Source organism: Galeopterus variegatus, unplaced genomic scaffold (genome assembly GCF_000696425.1).
Source record: "Galeopterus variegatus unplaced genomic scaffold, G_variegatus-3.0.2 Scaffold1368, whole genome shotgun sequence".
NCBI classification, from domain to species: Eukaryota; Metazoa; Chordata; class Mammalia; order Dermoptera; family Cynocephalidae; genus Galeopterus; species Galeopterus variegatus.
The window spans coordinates 212,834-232,884 of NW_007727479.1; the positions used below are offsets into that span (position 1 = coordinate 212,834).

At 43.2% G+C, this 20,051-nt stretch overlaps 1 protein-coding gene across 1 annotated transcript in view; it reads left to right on the forward strand.

Moving 5' to 3' along the window:
• The window catches only part of PLXNC1 (plexin C1), a gene marked incomplete at its 5' end in the record, with an annotated part of 144,234 nt that overhangs the window by 83,074 nt on the left and 41,109 nt on the right, over positions 1-20,051 (forward strand). The window contains 10 exons of the mRNA XM_008576575.1: positions 38-217; positions 3,183-3,270; positions 6,966-7,169; positions 7,289-7,474; positions 9,733-9,835; positions 13,305-13,406; positions 13,717-13,820; positions 17,685-17,723; positions 17,972-18,096; positions 18,663-18,861. Of these exons, the coding sequence (XP_008574797.1) occupies positions 38-217; positions 3,183-3,270; positions 6,966-7,169; positions 7,289-7,474; positions 9,733-9,835; positions 13,305-13,406; positions 13,717-13,820; positions 17,685-17,723; positions 17,972-18,096; positions 18,663-18,861 (1,330 nt within the window). The remainder of the gene's footprint in view (positions 1-37; positions 218-3,182; positions 3,271-6,965; positions 7,170-7,288; positions 7,475-9,732; positions 9,836-13,304; positions 13,407-13,716; positions 13,821-17,684; positions 17,724-17,971; positions 18,097-18,662; positions 18,862-20,051) is intronic.

Consider the following 20,051-nt stretch of genomic DNA (forward strand, 5'->3'; position numbering starts at 1 on the left):
CGTGTAATGTAAGAGTTCTTTTTCTACCCCTTTCTAGGATACAGGTTAGCCGTGTGCTAAATGACACCCATATGAAATTCTCTCTTCCATCAAGCCGAAAAGAGATGAAGGATGTGTGTATCCAGTTCGATGGTGGGACCTGCTCTTCTGTGGGACCCTTGTCCTACATTGCTCTCCCACATTGTTCCCTTATATTTCCTGCTACCACCTGGATCAGGTACTTTCCAGATTCATAATATTTTTCTTTCATTGTAGTTAAGGGTCATATGCATGAACCTTTATGGGTTTTACAAATAAATACAGAAATAATAGTCATACCTAAATTCTTCTCCCAGAGTTTCTCTCACAGTGAACGCTGTGAGCACATCCTGTTTTCCTCTTAGCCGTGGCTCCCAGGAAACTCACAGCTAAGATGTTTGTTCAATCACAGTAACTAGCCTAGGTCTCTGATACAGATATAGAACCCTCTTCACTATGGGTCACTCCTGCTCATGATAAAAGTTCTCTTTCTTATATCTGTCATTCTTTTACCTTTAAAGTAAGCCATTTTGAATTCTTTGGGGGAAATATTGGGAGCTATCAAAATGAAAAGCATTATCAACTTTTCAGAGATTCTCCCTAAGTGAGAGGTGGAAATTCCAAAATAAACTCTTCCAGATCCAGTACATTTAAAAAAATTCTTTTAGGGCCAGCCTCTGACTCACTTGGGAGAGTGTGGTGCTGATAACACGAAGGCCAAGGGTTTGGATCCCTATATAGGGATGGCTGGTTTGCTCACTTGGGAGAGCCTGGTGCTGACAACACCAAGTCAAGGCTTAAGATCCCCTTACTGGTCATCTTTTTTAAAAAAGTTTTTTTTTTCTCCAGTTGAATTTAAATTCACATTTAGATTTTGGAATTATAACCCTAAAGATATTTTCTTCACTTAGTACATCATGAAGCTAACTTTTAAAGTACTCTCTAGATAAAACTATTGTCAAAACTTTGTTTTTTGGGGGGTTTTTTTGTGACCAGTAAGGGGATCGCAACCCTTGGCTTGGTATCACCCGCACCATGCTCAGCCAGTGAGTCCACCGGCCATCCCTATACAGGATCCGAACCCGTGGCCGCGGTGCTCCCAGCACTGCACTCAGCCCAGTGAGCCACGGGGTCGGCCCCAAAACTTTGTTAAAAAGGGAGGGCAGGATGGGGAGAAAAAAAAAAATTCACTTTTAATGTTCATATTTAAGAGGAAGTGAGACATGGCTATATTAGTTTGCTGGGTCTATCATAACAAAGTACCACTGACTTGGTGGCTTAAACAACAGAAATTTATTTTCTCCCGGTTCTGGAAGCTGGAAGTCTGAAATCAAGGTGTTGGCAGGGTTGGTTTCTGCTGAGGCCTCTCTCGCTGGCTTGTAGATGGCCGTCTTCTCCCTGTGTCTTCACATGGTCTTTCCTCTGTGTAGGATTGTGTCCTAATCTCCTCTTCTAATAAGGACACCAGTCATATCGGATTAGGACCCACCCAATGACCTCATTTAATCGTAATCACTTCTTAAAGACTCTGTCTTCAAATACAGTCACATTCTGAGTTACTGGGGGTTTGGTCTTCAACATAGGAATTTTGCAGGGACACAATTCAGCCCCTAACAGTGGAATAAAGAAAATTCAAAATCAAGGCTCTCGCATGATACTCGCCCGCTCTGGGCCTAATTCCGTCATACTAGCACTCACCATGTGCCTGGTATGTTAATCTACTGGCCAGGTTCATCCTCACAACATATGTAAGAGATCTACTATGGGTCTTCCCTTTGTAGATGAAGGAACTGAGGCATGCAGAGAGTTCAAATGACTCAGCCCAGGCTCCCAGACAGTCCTACCCAGATGTGTGCTCTGAGTGTTCTCTTCTGCTATCGAGGAAGAGGCTCCTTACTGTCCTGTCACCTGTGACATTCGAGCCTATGTATCTCGGTTGCTCCTGGGTCACTGCACTTTGAGCAAGAATGCGGCTCTGCAGTCTGGCCATCAACAGAGCACACTTGGCTTGGTTTTCTAGCAATGGCGAGAGGCTGGCACGGGGCTAGCCTACCCTGTCCTTTTCTGCAGCTGCACAAGTCAGGGCGCAGGGTCTTCTCTGCCCTACACAAATTGGCCTGCTCCTGCCCACCTCCTGGTCTTGCCATCCAAGGCTCGGCCGACCATTGGTCCTAACATACCCAGGCTTCTGTCCTTTAGAATGAGTGTCTGGTGACCTATGTGAATGGGGGTGGGAAGGCAGCAGAGCTGTGGACAGCTGTTTATTTCACACCCAGTAACTGCTTTGCAGCTTGGTTTTCTAGCAATGGCGAGAGGCTGGCACGGGGCTAGCCTACCCTGTCCTTTTCTGCAGCTGCACAAGTCAGGGCACAGGGTCTTCTCTGCCCTACACAAATTGGCCTGCTCCTGCCCACCTCCTGATCTTGCCATCCAAGGCTCGGCCGACCATTGGTCCTAACATACCCAGGCTTCTGTCCTTTAGAATGAGTGTCTGGTGACCTATGTGAACGGGGGTGGGAAGGCAGCAGAGCTGTGGACAGCTGTTTATTTCACACCCAGTAACTGCTTTGCTCATATCTGATTATGCACTGAGAATACGTGAAATCATTTAGCTTGGTTTTGGAGAGAGAGAATGAAGCAGTTATTTATATGGTTTACCAAACAGGACTTTGTGCTTTTAACGTCATTTATAATTTTACCTTGTCCAAAGTGTGTCTGTCTCCCTAAATAAAATATAATTGGTAGGTTGTGGGTTTGATTTTGAAAATTGCTAGCTTGAAGGATCTTCATATACATTAAAGAGCAATTGAACGAAATTCTGTTTAGTGAAAGCTTTTCAAGGTACAGCTGATGATCTGATTACATGTGGCAATATGGCACAACAAAATTCAAATTCTATTAAAGAATTTAGGCATTTTCCTAGAATTAAAATAGGATCTGACCTGAATTTTTATATTTATGCATCTTAAAAACTATGAATTTGTGGACAGTATCCTTAAAATACTTCTAAAATTGTCCTGCATTTGAAATTAAAATTAGTTAATTTGCTCTCAAACATAACTGAATTTAACATAAAATGTAAATAAATTGATAGTATTGTTCATAAATGCAAAATGCCCATGTGTTTACTGTAAAACCCTTATTGTTGCTCTTTTCCCTTGCAGTGGTGGTCAAAATATAACCATAATGGGTAGAAATTTTGATGTAATCGACAACTTAATCATTTCACCTGACTTGAAAGAAAACAGAAATGTAAGTCTTCAGCTGCTTTGTAATAATACGTATTTTTTTTTTTCCTTTTTTGTATTTTTTTACTGACCGGTAACGGGATCGCAACCCTCGGTGTCGCGCCTGCCCCGCGCTCAGCCAGTAAGCGGGAACCGGTCTCCACATGGGATCCAAACCCTCGGCGGGAGCGCCGCCACACTCCCAAGCGGCGCATTCTCCAGTGCGCCACCGGGCCGGCCCATAATACGTATTTTTAAGAATGATTTTCTTTTCATCACAATAAACTACGTTGGGGGACTTTTTTAATTTCTAGGACTCTGCTATTATAAACTCTTACCTGTTGCATGACATACACGATCTATGCTATAATAGAAATAATAAGACCTTATACTTGTGTCGAGTTGCAGCACCAAGGAAAGAGAAATGAACTTGGTGTGACAAGACCTGCCATCTTCTCCATGTGTGATTTGCAGCATGTCGCTTTAATGAGACAGTGCTTATGAATCTGTGTGAAAATGTTCGTGAACGGTTAAGGTGTGATGTAAAGAAGAGCAGCGTTTCTGTGAAGAGTAGGCAGTGGTGTTCCTCTTGCACAGGGAGAGCTGAGCTTCAGGGAGGTCAGGTGCCTTGCTGAAGTCCCAGACATCTTGTCATAGGCCTTGCCTTCTCTTGCTGTTGTCTTCTTGACCCAATTTGGTCCCTCCCATCGGATCTTACCTTCTCTTGCCTCTCATCTCCCCACAGTGGAAGCTGTAGGAGAGTCTGGTCCCTACCCAAGACCCAGTTCTCCCACTGGTGCCTTGTGATTCTCTCGGGAGCCTCTAGATTGCAGCTTCCAACAACAGGAGTTAAGAGGGGAGTGAATGGATTTCAGACACAAGCTGAGGCCTCTGAGTGCACTTCTATGCTCTTCCTGAACATTCTTCCCCATTCTCTCTTCCCCTTTCTCCCTTTCCTTGATGAGGGATGTGAAGGTAACAGGCTCTCTGGGGCCCCTCCTGACCACTTCCTGCCAAGGCTGGCAGATCTAAGAATGGCCTCAGACCTTGTCCCTGCTTGGAACCAGGGTGGGCTCAAGCCTAGTTATGTCATCCTTACAGCCTTGCCATATACATGTCCCCCTACTGACATACTTCAGAGCCATTCCAAGCCTCACATTGTGTCTGATTCCAGGTCATGTCCCCATGATGCCAACACATCCACTTGAATGATTTGTGTAGGTTGATCCTCCGACCAGAGGAATTGCCTGAATTTGTCAGTGGCTTGCTCTCCTTCCCAAATGCTGTTCTCAAGTCAGGTAGAGTTTATTGAGCAGCTACTGTGGGGAAAACCTATTTCTGGGTGCAGAGACAAAAGATAAATGAGTACATCCTATTGCCTTGATGGAGATGGCAAATCTACACTGGGATTGAAAGTTGACAGCACAGGGTGTTGTGAAATTGTAGGTCCTCTGGTTCTCTTCTAGCTCAAAAACACTGTGAGTCCAAGAAGGTACCACATGCCTCCACGTGAAAGAGAAATTACACATGGATGGAATTAAGAGTGCCTGCAGCATGGAGCAGGAAGGGTAGAATTTGGACAGGTAGAAGCAAAAAGGTGATTTCGGGTTAGAGGGCAGGTTCCCACCGACCTGTGATAGGAATGTCACTCACATCTAGAGGACGGGTCAGAAGGGTGAGAAGGATGGCTGAAAAGCTGCACCCGGGCCGGGTAAGAGGATGTCAGACGGAGCCCTGAGGCAGTGGGGAGCTATTGAAGGTCTCTGAGCAGAGAGTGCCTGAGTCTAGGCATACTCTGTGGTTATTATTTTGGCAGTGGTGCCCAGGACAGTGTGGAGAGGCAGTAACTGAGAAAGGCTGGGAACTGATGAGGCTGCTCATGCGAATGTCCAGGCGTGTCTGAGGCGACAGCAGGCCCTCCTGGCAGAACGTGGGGCTGCTGCCAGCAGGCCGAGTCTAGAAGGCCGCGCCATGGCAGAGCAAGAGATGATCAGCTTATCTTTGCATCCTTGTTGGGTCCTCCTCCAAGTGCACTTGGACATTCTTCCTGAATGTTCTTCCCTGTTCTTTCTTCCCCTTTCCTTGATGTGAGTTATGAGGGTAGCGGCCTCTCCGAGGACCCGCGTGACCACTTCCTGCCAGGGCTGACACATCTAAGAGTGGCTGCAGACCTCGTTCCTGCTTGGGACCGGGGTGGGGCAGGCCTAGATATAGGAGGCCTCCCTGTAGCCTCTCCGAGGACCCGTGTGACCACTTCCTGCCAGGGCTGACACATCTAAGAGTGGCCGCAGACCTCGTTCCTGCTTGGGACCGGGGTGGGGCAGGCCTAGATATAGGAGGCCTCCCTGTACGTCACCCTTACAGCCTCGCGTCCTCAATAAAGGGAGAGTGGGGCGACATCGTGGAGAGAGCACGGATGGAATCTGGCAAAATTAAGATTGTCTGCAGCATGGAGCAGGATTGAAAGGACACAGGATGGCCGGCGGAGGCTGCTGAGAACTCGCTCGGAAGCTAGAGAAAAAGGGCATTTCAGGTCATGGGAGCTTGTCCCTAGTGTGAAATGTGGAGTCCTGAGGATAATGTGATTGGGGTTATCCTGTCTCTGGTCATCTTTCTAGAAGGCACCTTCAGTACAAAGCCAGGCCTCTAGGGGTTAAGGCTGCTGAGGAGGCGGAGCGTTGGGAAGAGTGGTTTTCATCCGATTGACACTTGATGGACAGAAGTGTCAACAGGAGATTCGAGGCTGTAGTTTGGAACAGTGCTAAGGTGGAAGGAATGTTGTGCTTGTCCAAATCTCAGCTCTTTGCATCAGATTTTCCGACCTACTGCCTCTTCCTCCCCTCGTTTTTATACTCCAACATTACAGGAAAAAAGAAAAGAGGAATCATTCTCCCCACCTGACAAATTGCCTTTCACAAGTTTTAATTGCTCTTCTTCTTTCAGACATTTGTCAACCTCCTTTTACCCACCAGCTTTCTCTGCCTGTCTGTACACCTGAAAATGACTAGGTATTTCTGTTGTTGTTATTTTTAAATAAACCTACTCATCGGGCCACATTTTCTGCATCGTTTCCAGTTTTCATGCTCTTCATTTCATGGGGGACACATTGTCCCTTTTACTTTTGTTTTCTCCCATTTTCTGTGACTCCCGAAAAGCCTTTTCGTCCTTGTGGTTAGGGACTTCTGCTAAAGCCTTGCAGGAGATTCCCCAACAAGGAATGATTCAGCTGCAAGCTCAGGAGCCAGGCCTGGCTGAGGGAGGGCTCTTCTCTTCCCTTCCCCTGGTCGCCTAGTACTCAGCCAGACTGGCTTGAAGGACACCTAAACCCTCTGGGCCAAAGTCTTCCCCTTCTTTAGCCTACTTCTCTTCTGCATCATTTCTTTTTCCATTGCATAACCTTCTGACTGCTTTCGTTATCCCTAATGATATTAATATTAGCTAGCATGTGTTGAGTGCTTACTGTGTGCCAGGCACTATTCTAAGCATTTCTGCGTCTATAATCTCATTTCATTTAGCCTCATTTAATTTAATGAGCTCTTATCTCATTTAATCTAATTTAGGGTTAATTGAATCCTGTGAGGTAGGTAGTATTGCTACCCCCATTTTACAGATGTGGAAACAGAAACACCACGAAGTTCAGTTGTCCAGGTCACTTAGCTCTTAGAGAACAGAGCTGGGACTCCTTAGTGAAGTTATTAAAGTGCTTTTCTTCTCTCCCAGGTCCCTGAATATTGCATGGAGACTTACTGCCGGTTTTTAGCCCCCAATCTAAAGAGTTCAAAAGTGCGTATGAATGTCACTGTGAAGCTGAGAGTACAAGATACCTACTTGGATTGTGGCACCTTGCAGTATCTTGAGGACCCCAGATTTACAGGGTATCGGGTAGAATCCGAAGTAGACACAGAATTGGAAGTAAAGATTCAAGTATGTTTCTTTATTCTCGGGTGGGAATTTCTCCTGCCCTTGTAACCAGAAAGGTGTGCTTACGTGTGTGAGTTTCCACGTGTGCCCTGATTTCTTTGTCTTCGTTTTGTTCTTCACAGAAAGAAAATGATAACTTCAACATTTCCAAGAAAGACATTGAAATTACTCTCTTCCATGGGGAGGATAAGCAATTACATTGCAGTTTTGAAAATATTACTCGAAACCAAGATCTTACCACCATTCTTTGCAAAATTAAAGGCATCACTGCTGCAAACAGTATCGCCTCCTCTTCCAACAAAGTTCATGTAAGTCACCTAGCAGTCCCACTGTCTATCTTCATCTGGTTTTTGGGAATTCCTTGGCTAAACCAGAAACTAGAGTGGAATCTTTCATGGATCCTTAGATCTTCACTTTAAGTAGAATATAAACAAAGCTGGTACTGCAAGCCCAAGCATAATTCCTCAAAATAGCTGGCAGAATCCATCCATGTGCCTGTTTGAATGTCAAAGCGTTGAACACACCATTGTCTATAATACTAATGAGTCTTGATAGCTTTTGTTCTAGCCATACATTTAGACTGTAGCATCTGCAGGCAAATCTCTAGACTCATTGACGAATGAGCTGTCATTCTTTTCCCAAATGCCGAGGTGATATGTCTTAGCAGATACCCCAAACAGGGGTCTCTTCAGCATACTCAGGGTAGCATTAGAGTCTGATGGAGACCAAATAATCTGTGGGTGGTAGACTGCTTACTTCACCATGGAGTCGTACTTCCTTCAATTAATCTTTTCTCAGACATGTTCAAGGGACCCATCACTGGTATATTTATGTCCCACAATAAAGATGTGAGACCACTGAGAAGGGAAACATATTAAAAGTCACCCTTTACAGTGTTCATCCATATGAGGCTCCACACGATTTATATAAAAAATTGCTTTATGGTCTATAGTTATAAACAATCGAATAGAGGACAAGAAAAAAGAACGTCAGACTAGAAGGCAAAACCAAAAATATGTTTATGTTTCAGCTGCACTAGTTAATACCTGTGTGGCCTCAGGTAAGTCACTTGACTTCTCTGAGCCTCCCTTTATCCATATGTATGGTAAAGGGGTTAGTAATACTTATGAAATCAATAACAACTGAACTCAAAAGTGCTCCCACCTCTCATGTTAGTTGAGAAGAGCAAATGCTTTACTCTTCACATTCAGGACAGTTCACAAGTGCCTGGGCTGTGCTGGCGACACAGACAAAAACATCTGCCTTTGTGGAGCTTACCTAAAGAGACATAGTAAGGAAACAAATTAGAAACGTGTCAGATCGTGGCAATCGTTGCAGAGAAAAATGCAGCAGGGTGGGGAACGGGAGCTCTGGGTGGGGGAGTGCTGCAAGTTTCACAATGGTGGCAGAAAACAACTGCCTGGACACTTGAGTGAGGGCTTCAAGGAGGAGAGGGAACAGCCTGGGCTGGCTGGGTGAGGCAGGAGGGGAGTGTTCTGGGCAGAAGGAATGCAGGCTACAAAGGTCCTGAGGCAGCAGACTGCCAGGTGTGTTTCAGGAGCAATTTGGAGGCCAGTGTGGCTGGAGTGGAGGGAGCAAGAGAAGAGACTTCAGAGGAGGTTGGAGAGGGGGTGGGGGGAGCAAGAGATCATTGGGACCTTGTGGGCCATGGCAAGGGCTTGGCTTCTGAGCCCTGGGAAGCCACTGGAGAGTTTTGAGCTGGAGCCCTATGACCCAACTTTCTTAAAAGACATGGTGCATTTAGTGTTCATGACAGCCTACCAAGAGGCACACACTATCATCAGCTCATTTTAGAGATGAGGAAAGTGAGGACCGGATAGTTGAGTAACTAACTCAAGATCCTACAGCTGTCAGGCAGAGCAGGTGGCAAAGCTGACACTGAGAACCTGGGCTGTCTGGGTCCAGAATCTGCTCCAGTCACTTTTTGCTAAATGCCTCCATAGGAGCAGCCGTGGTTCCAAGGATGGAAATGCACCCTCCTACTTGAATGTACATCAATGGAAAAATAAGGCTTGATGTAGAGTTGTTTCCTTTACAAGTTTTATGAGATTTTTGTGACCTAAAAAAATGCTAAAATGGAAAAGGCCCTCAGGGATCATCCGGTCAGCATTACCAAACTGATTTTTGCCACGGGATGCTTTATGCACAACAGACCTGCCGAGAAGCACAAGGTGTAAAGAGATACAAATTGAGTTGCTCCCTAAGAATAAAGGGTAGTGGGGCTTCTCACCCACTGGTTACCACCTCTTTATTCCCCATACTCCTGCAATTTAAAACCTCCAGGGCAAAGACAGCCAAAGTTTAAAATCTACAAGTCTGGTCTAGCACATCTCAACTGACGTACCAGGAAACTGAGGCACAGTGGACTTTCTTGATTTGCCTGAAGACACATAGCTAATCTGCCCCAGATGTGGGATCTGAACTCAGATATCCTGCCTAGCTCATCACTTCTTTTTGTATCTTGAAAGCATTTAGGGGGAAAAATTAGGTACATAAATATGGTACCCAACTCAATTGGACCTAATGACACTCATTGTCCCATTAGGTCAAACTGGGAAACTTGGAGCTCGATGTCGAGCAGGAATCAGTTCCTTCCACTTGGTATTTTCTGATCGTGCTTCCTGTCTTGCTAGCGATTGTCATTGTTGGTAAGTGCCCTGTTTAATTTTGTCAGAGAAATTATTCCCTGGGGCCTTTCATCAACTAGGCAGACTTCCAGCTTTCTGGGGTTGCTTGCTTCAATTACGTACTAATGGGTGAAAACTCAAATCAAAACTTTGGAGAAGGAATAATAGGTACCTGTTGAGGGCTTTCTACACATCGTTTAGGATGCTTTATTAATAAAAGGCTAAATTACAAAGATGGTGTCTTGGTGTTTGACACCCACTTTGCTGTTTCATTCCTTTGGATTGTGTTGACAAATGTCCCTTTACATTATTTCTTCAGAATTCCTCTGGGATTATGGACTCCCAGGACTTGGTCATCTCATCCTGCCTTCACACCCCACCAAACATATCCTCCCACGCCCACGCCAGCCCTGCTGGGGTTCCTGGCAGAACTATAGAAGTGTGATCAGTGTCATGTATTAAAATGGTCCAAGGCTCATCTGAACACAGAGGTCCCATGGTGGTTGTTCACTGGCTGAATCTGGCCCACCAATGTGTTTTGTTTGGCCACACAATTTTATTTTTTAAAACTTTAATAAGTTGACAACATTTACAAATTAGGTGATTCATGTTTTTAAAAAATCTCTTGAAAGCTTGAAAGATTTGGATCATTGGATCCCAGTTTTTCCATAGCAACAGTTTACTAGAGCTGAGTAGCTGCTACCCCCATGAGAGAGGGCATGTGCTTCCTGGGTTTTCACCACAGTCTCCACCACTCCCTATTGTCTCCACCCAGCCCACTTAATGCATGTATATTCCTGATCCCTGTAGTTACTTAGTTTGTGACCTCTGGTTCTAAGCTGCTTTTCATCTTAATTCTATTTCCTCTCATCCACCTATGAAAAAGGAACTCTCCTCCACCAATTAATGTAGGACTTCATATTCCTTGATTTAACACAGGTACTGCTTTTCTAGCATTTTAGTCTCATAGAGGCAGTTGTTAATGTTTCCTTTCATGTACTCACTCCCCCTTGCCCCATTCATTCATTCATCTCTGCATCCATTTACCTTGTGTTTATTGAGCATCTGTTATGTTGCTGATAACTCTGCAAATCTCTGGATCTAGAGAAGATGAGTTAAGGCCTGGTCCTTTCCCGTGGGTAGTTCACAGTCCAGTGAGGGAAAGATTTATGTGTGTGATTAACTGGCCTAATGGAATGAATTCACTTTTCAGAGATCGTATTTTGCCCTGTTGATGATCATTTCAGGTATTTTCCATGCTCTCCCCAAGTTGCCCACCCCTGTCATGTATTAATAAAGTCCTGGTTGATGTTAGCTTTGAGTATGATTACTTGTAAGGTCTAAGTGCTGGGCTCTGTTCTGAGATTCCACGGCTGTTAAGCAGCCTTATGTATAACAGCCATAGAGTCACATCCACTTGTGACTTACTAGAAACCTCTGATCTTTTCCTGACCTGTGTGTAGCTCTCCATTCCTCTCCCTTCACTTTGCTTGTAGAGTTTGTTTCTGCTCTTTAAGGTGAAGTGGGCTGAATTTGACACATTGCTTTTGGCTTTGCTTTCATCTGCAAAGCCCTTTAAAATTCTTATCCCTTCTTACCATGATTCCAAGGAGGCATGTGTCATTGGCAGCTTGAGCAAGTGTACTCCTTAGGCCATCCATCCTTTCATCAGCGAAAACACCAAACATGTTTGGCCTAGGCCTGACCCGTGCAGAACATCCGCTGTAGACTTCTGCCATGAAAAACTCACTGCTTTATGGATGTGGCCTGCTAGCTCCCTTTGCGTGCAGTGAGCCAGTGTTGCTTAAAGTGCAGCCTGAGGAGCAGTGGTCCCAGAGGACACTCTGGGAAAAAGGGGTTCCATGGCCAAGTAAGTTTGGGAATCACTGCATACTTCTTCCTTTCTTGGAGATGCACAATGCATAGTATGTTTAGGGCTGTTGACTTTGTAAAGTGGTCCAGTGCAGAAGAATATCTAATATCATTTCCTCCAGTGTCATTCATATCTACGGTTAGCAGAGCCCTTTTCTCATGTAGTTTCTAATAAAGGAGGAGAAACTTCCTAGAAAAATAATGACAGCTGACAATTGTTTGGGTACTTTTTCTTCTTAATAAATTTTAAATGCTTTCTGTAAGTTATTTCTTATAATCCTCTTAACATCACAGTGAGGAGGCACTCTTACAGCTAAGGCAGCCAGGCACAGAGGTGTTAGGGAACTAAACCCACCCAGGTCACACAGCTAAGGCAGCCAGGCACAGAGGTGTTAGGAAACTAAACCCACCCAGGTCACACAGCTAAGTCAGCCAGGCACAGAGATGCTAGAGAACTTAACCCACCCAGGTCACACAGCTAAGGCAGCCAGGCACAGAGATGCTAGGGAACTTAACCCACCCAGGTCACACAGCTAAGGCAGCCAGGCACAGAGATGCTAGGGAACTTAACCCACCCAGGTCACACAGCTAAGGCAGCCAGGCACAGAGGCGTCAGGAAACTACACCCACCCAGGTCACACAGCTAAGTCAGCCAGGCACAGAGATGCTAGGGAACTTAACCCACCCAGGTCACACAGCTAAGGCAGCCAGGCACAGAGGTGTCAGGAAACTAAACCCACCCAGGTCACACAGCTAAGGCAGCCAGGCACAGAGATGCTAGAGAACTTAACCCACCCAGGTCACACAGCTAAGGCAGCCAGGCACAGAGGTGTCAGGAAACTAAACCCACCCAGGTCACACAGCTAAGTCAGCCAGGCACAGAGATGCTAGGGAACTTAACCCACCCAGGTCACACAGCTAAGTCAGCCAGGCACAGAGATGCTAGGGAACTTAACCCACCCAGGTCACACAGCTGGTAAATACTAGGGCAGGGACATGAACCGAAGCACTGAATCCATTCAGTTTACTGTCTCTACAGCATGGTTTGAAGCAAGATGAGGTGGAGAAAGAAGCAATATCCAGATTTGGGGGTTCACTGTGGCTCACCCATCATGTCACCCCATTACATCTATGCAAGTTTGGTTTTTATGTGCCAGCTGTGCATCTGTGGTTTCTTTCTGCATTTGAGGCACAACTTTATTTCTCCAGGGATGTTTAGAAACATTTTTAAAAGAATGGAACAATATAAGTGGCCTGTGGCTGTAGGAAACTTGGCTTGTTTCATAACTTCTTCAGCCAGCTGGGATCATGGTTACAAGCAAAGGTTATTTGATTTAGTTTTCACTTTTAAGATGAGTGGATTTTTTTTTTTTTTTTTTTTCTGTTGCATTTCAGAATCTTCCTCTTTAGAGTGACTCCTCACTGGGAAATTTCTTTTTATGAAATCCAGCTCTTCAGTGCTGCTCTCCTCTCTGATAATCTCTCTCTCGCTACCTCTGTTTGTTTGTTTTTGCTTTTTGGATTTTTTTTTTTTAATAACTGTAAAGGTTAGTTTTCATTTTCATTTTTGTTTTCTAAGTGAACATGTCCATCTGACGCAGCATCTCTGTCTCCTTAGCGGCCGTGGGGGTGACCAGGCACAAATCAAAGGAGCTAAGCCGCAAACAGAGTCAACAGCTGGAGCTCCTGGAAAGCGAGCTCCGGAAGGAGATCCGTGATGGTAGGCTCCCAAATTTTATTTGTAGGAAAACAAGACTTTTTTTATTTTTTCATTTTTGATTTTTTTTAATCCTTAAATGGAGACAGCCACTGTCATGAGAACTGTTTGTGTAATAGAAGATGACTGAACAGCAGGGCCTGGGCCTGCCTTTGTGTTTTATTTCAGCTCTTCTATGCAGCCAACCAAGTAATTATCTATTGTTTCTTCTTTAATGAACACCAAGGTCGTACTCTGTGTTAGACAAAACAGCAGAAGATCTTATCCATTGTTTGTTGAGTTAAAATATTGCTCTTGGGATTCTGTTTTGCAGGCTTTGCTGAGCTGCAGATGGATAAATTGGATGTGGTTGATAGTTTTGGAACTGTTCCCTTCCTTGACTACAAACATTTTGCTCTGAGAACTTTCTTCCCTGAGGTAAAAGAGCATTGATCATATTCCTAAGGTTGAGTCTTGAATAATAATGAAGGTGCTTGTTGCTATTGTCGAAACGAGTGTTTGTTTCCAAGGCAGCTGTAGATAATTTGCTTGGTACAAAATAATGGCTTAAGTTTGAACAGAGCAGGGAGGAGGATAATTATTAATTGCACTGATTAGGATATAAAGCTAGTGATGGGTAACTGTCGATTACTCTCTGTCCAGTAACAAAAACCTAGGAAAGACAGAAGTTCAGAGTGATGATTTTTGCTTTATTGTACTATCAGTTTAGAACTGAATTTGTAACTGGGAAGTGAGCTAGTTTATTTAAAAATCAATATATTGTGGGCTGGCCAATTTGTTGTGTTTATCTGCATGACTTACATTGCAGCTACTGGATTATTCACTATTACTTCTCAATTGGAGATGAAAATTCTGCTGGCCAAAAGGGAGGAAACTAGACACGAATGGAATTTGAGTTGATGACAGGCATTTTTAGCAATTTTTAATTTTTATGGTTCTCTTTGGCAGTTTTTCTTTTGCAGATCAGTTTGTATCATCCTCATTTAGTAGAAATAGCTGCATGAAATGATTAATAATTTGTTCTAGGACTTTACTGAGTAGTCTCCTTAAGTCTTTGGGATTCTGGTCTCACCTTGTTCTAACACCTCCATTCTCTCACCCACCCACTCAGCCTTTTTCATTTACCCTCCCAAGTCTTTGGCGAGGTACACTCATCCTATGTGTCATTACCTCCACTTCCCTATACCCCAGCTCCACCATATTGCTTTGGGGGGTTGGGGGAAGGGTCCAGTACTGGTGACCACAGAGAAGCCCAACCTCTGGAACATGTCAACACCAATTATCACATTTAAATCTGGACTCCTAAGCAAAGTCAGAAATCTCTCCAGGCCAAAGGAGAGTTTGTATCATCTTATCAGAAGCTTCCCCGATACATTTGGCTGAAAGCCTAGAATTCAGAAACCCAGACACATGCAGTAAGCAATTTCCAGCTTTTCTATAATTCTAGAAGTGGATACCATGATATGTGATGCTTTGTCCGGAGGTTAGGATACCTCCATAAAAACACCTGCCATATTTTTTGATCCTAGCCTTAGTATTGTAAATCAAGAAGGCTATAAATAAGATTTCAATTTTTTGTACATGTGAAGTTTTGGGTTTTTTTTTTTAACATACCCTCCAGGAGTACTAGGCATCAAGATTTGCCATTTGGGCTGGCCCGTGGCTCACTTGGGAGAGTGTGATGCTGATGACACCAAGGTCAAGGGTTTGGATCCCTATATAGGGATGGCTGGTTAGCTCACTTGGGAGAGCGTGGTGCTGACAACACCAAGTTAAGGGTTAAGATCCCCTTACCGGTCATCTTTAAAAAAAAAAAAAAATGATTTGCCATTTGCTGCCTCATCCATTTCTATGGCAGAGCACCGCCTGGGGAGCAGAGTTTAGTTCCCTGAATCAGGATGACTGTGCAGGGCCTCAGCAAAGGTTGCATCACGATTCTTATTTCCCAGCTATCTGAGATCCCTATTAAGAATTTAATAGCAATAAAATAACGGAGATTTTGTGGGCTTTTACAGTTAACGATTGCCCTTGAGTGCTGAATACAGTAATCCAAGGCCTGAAAAAGAAGTTTTCCTATTTTCTAAATTCGGTAATCAAGAGTAAGATTGAGTGATGAATGTAAAGGAACAGTGTTGCAAGTCGAACTTTTAAAAAAAAAAAATCAGGAACAATACTACATTATTTTAGGAGAAGAGCAATAGTTGAAAGAACCAAGCTGATTTAACTTGGAGTTATGTATAATCTTGAAAGGCAACTGGGAAAGCGATAAAAATTGAAGTCAGAAGGAGTCACTAAAGGAGAGAGCCCAGGAAAAACAAACATAAATTTGTCAGAACCTCATCAAGAAGACCTGAGTCCAAATTGGATTTATAATAATTAAGAAAAGATAGAGAGAACAGGGGGACATATTATATTAGGACACTGCCACTTGAAATGCATTCCAGGCTGCAGATAAATCCTGGTATTAATTAGGCTCTTTCCTGATTGATCAGGAGCCAAATCCTCTAGGCCTGAAGGAGGCGGAGGGTGGACCTGGAATCAACACCTACCTATAGCAGTAGACAAAACCCAGAGGAAATTGTAGGTTCATGAAGGAGGCCAAGGTATCACCAGTTCCCTGGTTCTTTGCTCTGCCTGTTGGTTTTGGCTTTTAAAGCCTTGCTCTTTATTATATTGACTGTTCTTTGTTTTGCTGAAAATAGGAGAAGGGCAAGCAGATGATCTAACCTCCTGAAAAAGGGAAATTTGAATGAAAGGAGGAAAGAGCCTTAGAACAGAGAGCCAGGGTGGCCTTTCTCTATTTAAGGTCAAGAATCAATCTGTTTAAACTGTCCACTTACATGAAGTTGGTTCAGCAGAAAAATATTGGGAACTAAAAAATGGGCAATCCAGGGTCTGTTTTTTCTGCTTTTGCTAACAAATTTGAAACTATGAAGCAAAATTCTCCACAGAAGAAATTTACTAAGATATAAAATTAGCTCAATGTTTCAATTATTACCAAAAAAAAAAAAAAACCAAAAAGAGAGAAAAATCTAAATATTTGTTTATATTTTTATTCTGTTGACTCATTTAAAGTGTTATTCAGCATGCTTTTAAAATTTAATCACTAATTTTAGTAAGATTTGTGATACATTAAAAAAGCTCAAATTTAGAGCCGACCCCGTGGCTCACTCAGGAGAGTGCGGCGCTGGTAGCGCCGAGGCCGCGGGTTCAGATCATATATAGAGATGGCCGGTGCTCTCACTGGTTGAGCGTGGTGCAGACGACACCGTGCCGAGGGTTACGATCCCCTTACCAGTCCAAAAAAAAAAAAAAAAAAAAAAAAAAGCTCAAATTTAGACCCGCCCCCGTGGCTCACTCAGGAGAGTGCGGCGCTGGTAGCGCCGAGGCCGCAGGTTCAGATCCTATATAGAGATGGCTGGTGCTCTCACTGGTTGAGCGTGGTGCAGACGACACTGTGCCGAGGGTTACGATCCCCTTACCAGTCCAAAAAAAAAAAAAAAAAGCTCAAATTTAAAAGTGGTATTCAAGAGCTACATAGCATACTACATAAAAATATTTTTAGAAAACAATGGGGTGATAGCACTTGTCTAGCTTGCCATAAATTAGGGATAAAAGTGATGATAATAGCTGACCTCGAGTACTTACTACGCACTCGTTCATTTCATTTTCACACTGAGCCTATGAGGTGGGAACCATTATGGTCCCCATTTTACAGGTGAGGAAATTTGGGCACAGAGAGGTTAGATAACTTGTCCAGCATCACATGACCAGTATGGGATAAAACCAAGACTGGAACCCAAGTACTTTGTGTCTCGATTCTGTGCTTTTAACCACCTACTCCACCCCCTCTTGAATAACATCATGTGTCAAAACATGAGATGCTACTTAGCTAAGACTTGGGAAAACTTACCAACATAATTCAGTATTTGTCCTTAGACGGTAAATTGCTTAAGGAGTGATCTGACAATTGCGTAATCTTCTTCAACTTTTGAGTCAATTCTTTTCAAGTGTGAGATGATACCTTCATCTTCCAAAAATGGGAGTGAGGCAATAATAATTATTCTTCTTAGAGGCTTTCAGAATTCACTGGTGTTTCTTGAGAGCTGAATAATTATTTATTATGTATTAGAGGTTATGCAGCCAGCTTAAGCCCAGGGGCTCTTCAGATTAGCAAATAGTGTCTCTACTTTATTAAAATGGACTTGGGTATTATAACAAAAATACACTATTCATTTCCTTTGGATGTTATGAATAATAAAAGTGTCTCCTTCCTCTCAGTCAGGTGGCTTCACACACATCTTCACCGAAGATATGCATGTAAGTCTCTAAGTTTTCATTTTTAGCCCCGTGACTGCCTGACTTTCATAGTGTTATCATCATCATCATCATCTCCATTACTTTGAATTTTTATTGTGGGTTTTTTGGGATCATGAATTTAATAATAAATAATTCATTGTCTTGGAAAACCCATTGTGGATTTACTTTCTAACTTTAAACATATTACATTGCATTTTATTGTATTATATTATATTATAGTATAGTATATTCTTTTTCTTTTCCCCCAGAACCGAGATGCTAATGCCAAGAATGAAAGCCTTGCAGCTTTGGATGCCCTAATCTGCAATAAAAGTTTCCTCGTAACTGTCATCCACACCCTTGAAAAGCAGAAGAACTTTTCAGTGAAGGACAGGTATTAGTCAGTTCTTTTATGTTTTGAAAGCCTTTAAGTAGAGAAAATAAAACCTGAGCCCCTTATTTTATTCCCAAACTGCCTGAACTTGGTATCTTGAGAACATGCACTTTTTTCCATGCATTCGATTGAGCGCTTATGCAGCCACGATATCTCCATTTCAGATCACCCCACCCCCACACAAATTCTGTTTTGAAGACACACTCACACACACAAAACACCGCCCCCCCAACCCTGAAAAATCCCAACACCAAGAAAAAGCAAATTCTTAATCAAAAAAGCAGAAGTGTTATTTTTAATTTTAAAAACACCCTGAAATTTGGGAAAGAGACTCACTTCTTGTTACCACTCTAGTCTAAGTGCTGAAAACACAGAAAATGTCCCAAAGTTAACACTGGTGTGTGGTTTTATGGTTTGAGGACAGAAGTGGTCAGAACCTAAACATTTTTTTTTCTAAAAAGCACCCAAAAAGACAGCACCCCTCACCCAGTGAGCGTCCTTGGAAACTGCCAGCAGCACCCAGCCAAGCCCACGCAATGGTTAACCAAGGCTCTGTTTCTAAACAGGTGTTTGTTTGCATCCTTCTTAACCATCGCACTGCAAACCAAGCTGGTCTACCTGACCAGCATCCTGGAGGTGCTGACCAGGGACTTGATGGAACAGTCCAGTAATATGCAGCCTAAACTCATGTTAAGGCGCACGGAGTCCGTGGTGGAAAAACTCCTCACAAACTGGATGTCCGTCTGCCTTTCTGGTTTTCTTCGGGTAAGTGTTGCATCCCCATCAGCAGTGTCAGAGGTAAGACAATAGGCGGTTATTTTTAGCAGATACGGATGTCTTTGCCAGGACTTACAGTGAATGCTCTGTAGTGTCAGCATGTAACCTTGTTTAGTCTTGGTCCTTACTGGGAGCAGATAGAGGGGAAAGGAAAGACTGTTTTTGCTGTAACTGGCCCATGCAAATGTAATTCATTTAGAATTTCCTCAGGTAAGACTTTTCAAGAGAGCCCACCTTCTCATCCTTAACGTCAATTAACACCCAGAGCCCAGTCGGCCCATTTAAGAAAATGTACTGAGTACAGGGAATTTTTCAACTACTGAAGAGAACAAACTGTTCCCGGTCCTCTCAAGCATTTTCAAAATACCAATTACCTACCAATATGCTGTAAGCTAATTACAATCAATTCTTACCAGTCATTCTGCATTAAAGCAAGTCCCCAAAGAGCTCCCTGCCTCTTGAGTTCACTTCATTGGAGTTACCGTATGAATGTGGTTGTAATCTAATTGAATCTTAAAATCTTTTCAAATGCATACTTTCCACAGATTCCAATGGTTAAAGAGTGGGCTCCGGAGCCCATTGCTTGGTCCAAATGTAGACTTCAGCACTTACTTGGTTTTATAATCTGTGGAATTGGAAGAAGAGTATTTTAGGACTGTTTTGAAGCATGGATGAGAAAATGTATGCAGTAGCACTGAGTAAACACTCCATAAATGTTGGGCATTATTATAAAATATTAATATGAAAATAAGGGTATTCTGTTGAACCCAATCTTCATTCAGCCCCCTGAGGCCCCTGATACAGAAGGCTCTTATCCTTTAATTTTAACAACCATCCAGATTCCAGCAAAACTGCATAATTGTGGATTTGTAGCTAGTTCCGAAATCTAATTAAACTTTGACTAAGATACACTGCTATGCCACAGGTTTTAACAGAGCTACTTAAGTTTAGATTCAAAAGCAGCACTTTAAAGAGACTGTGCTTAGTTTACTGTTTAATGAAATCTTACAAGTAGATGCACAATTTTTTATTTTTTTTCCAACCCCTTCCTCTCCTGAGATATTACCCATTTATTAAGATTAATGAAATCTGCCTTCTTTTCTATTTACTTGGTATAAATCATCACAGGCTTTGGGGAGGTGTTGAGCGGTTATTTCTGGGGCAGATATTTTTGGCTT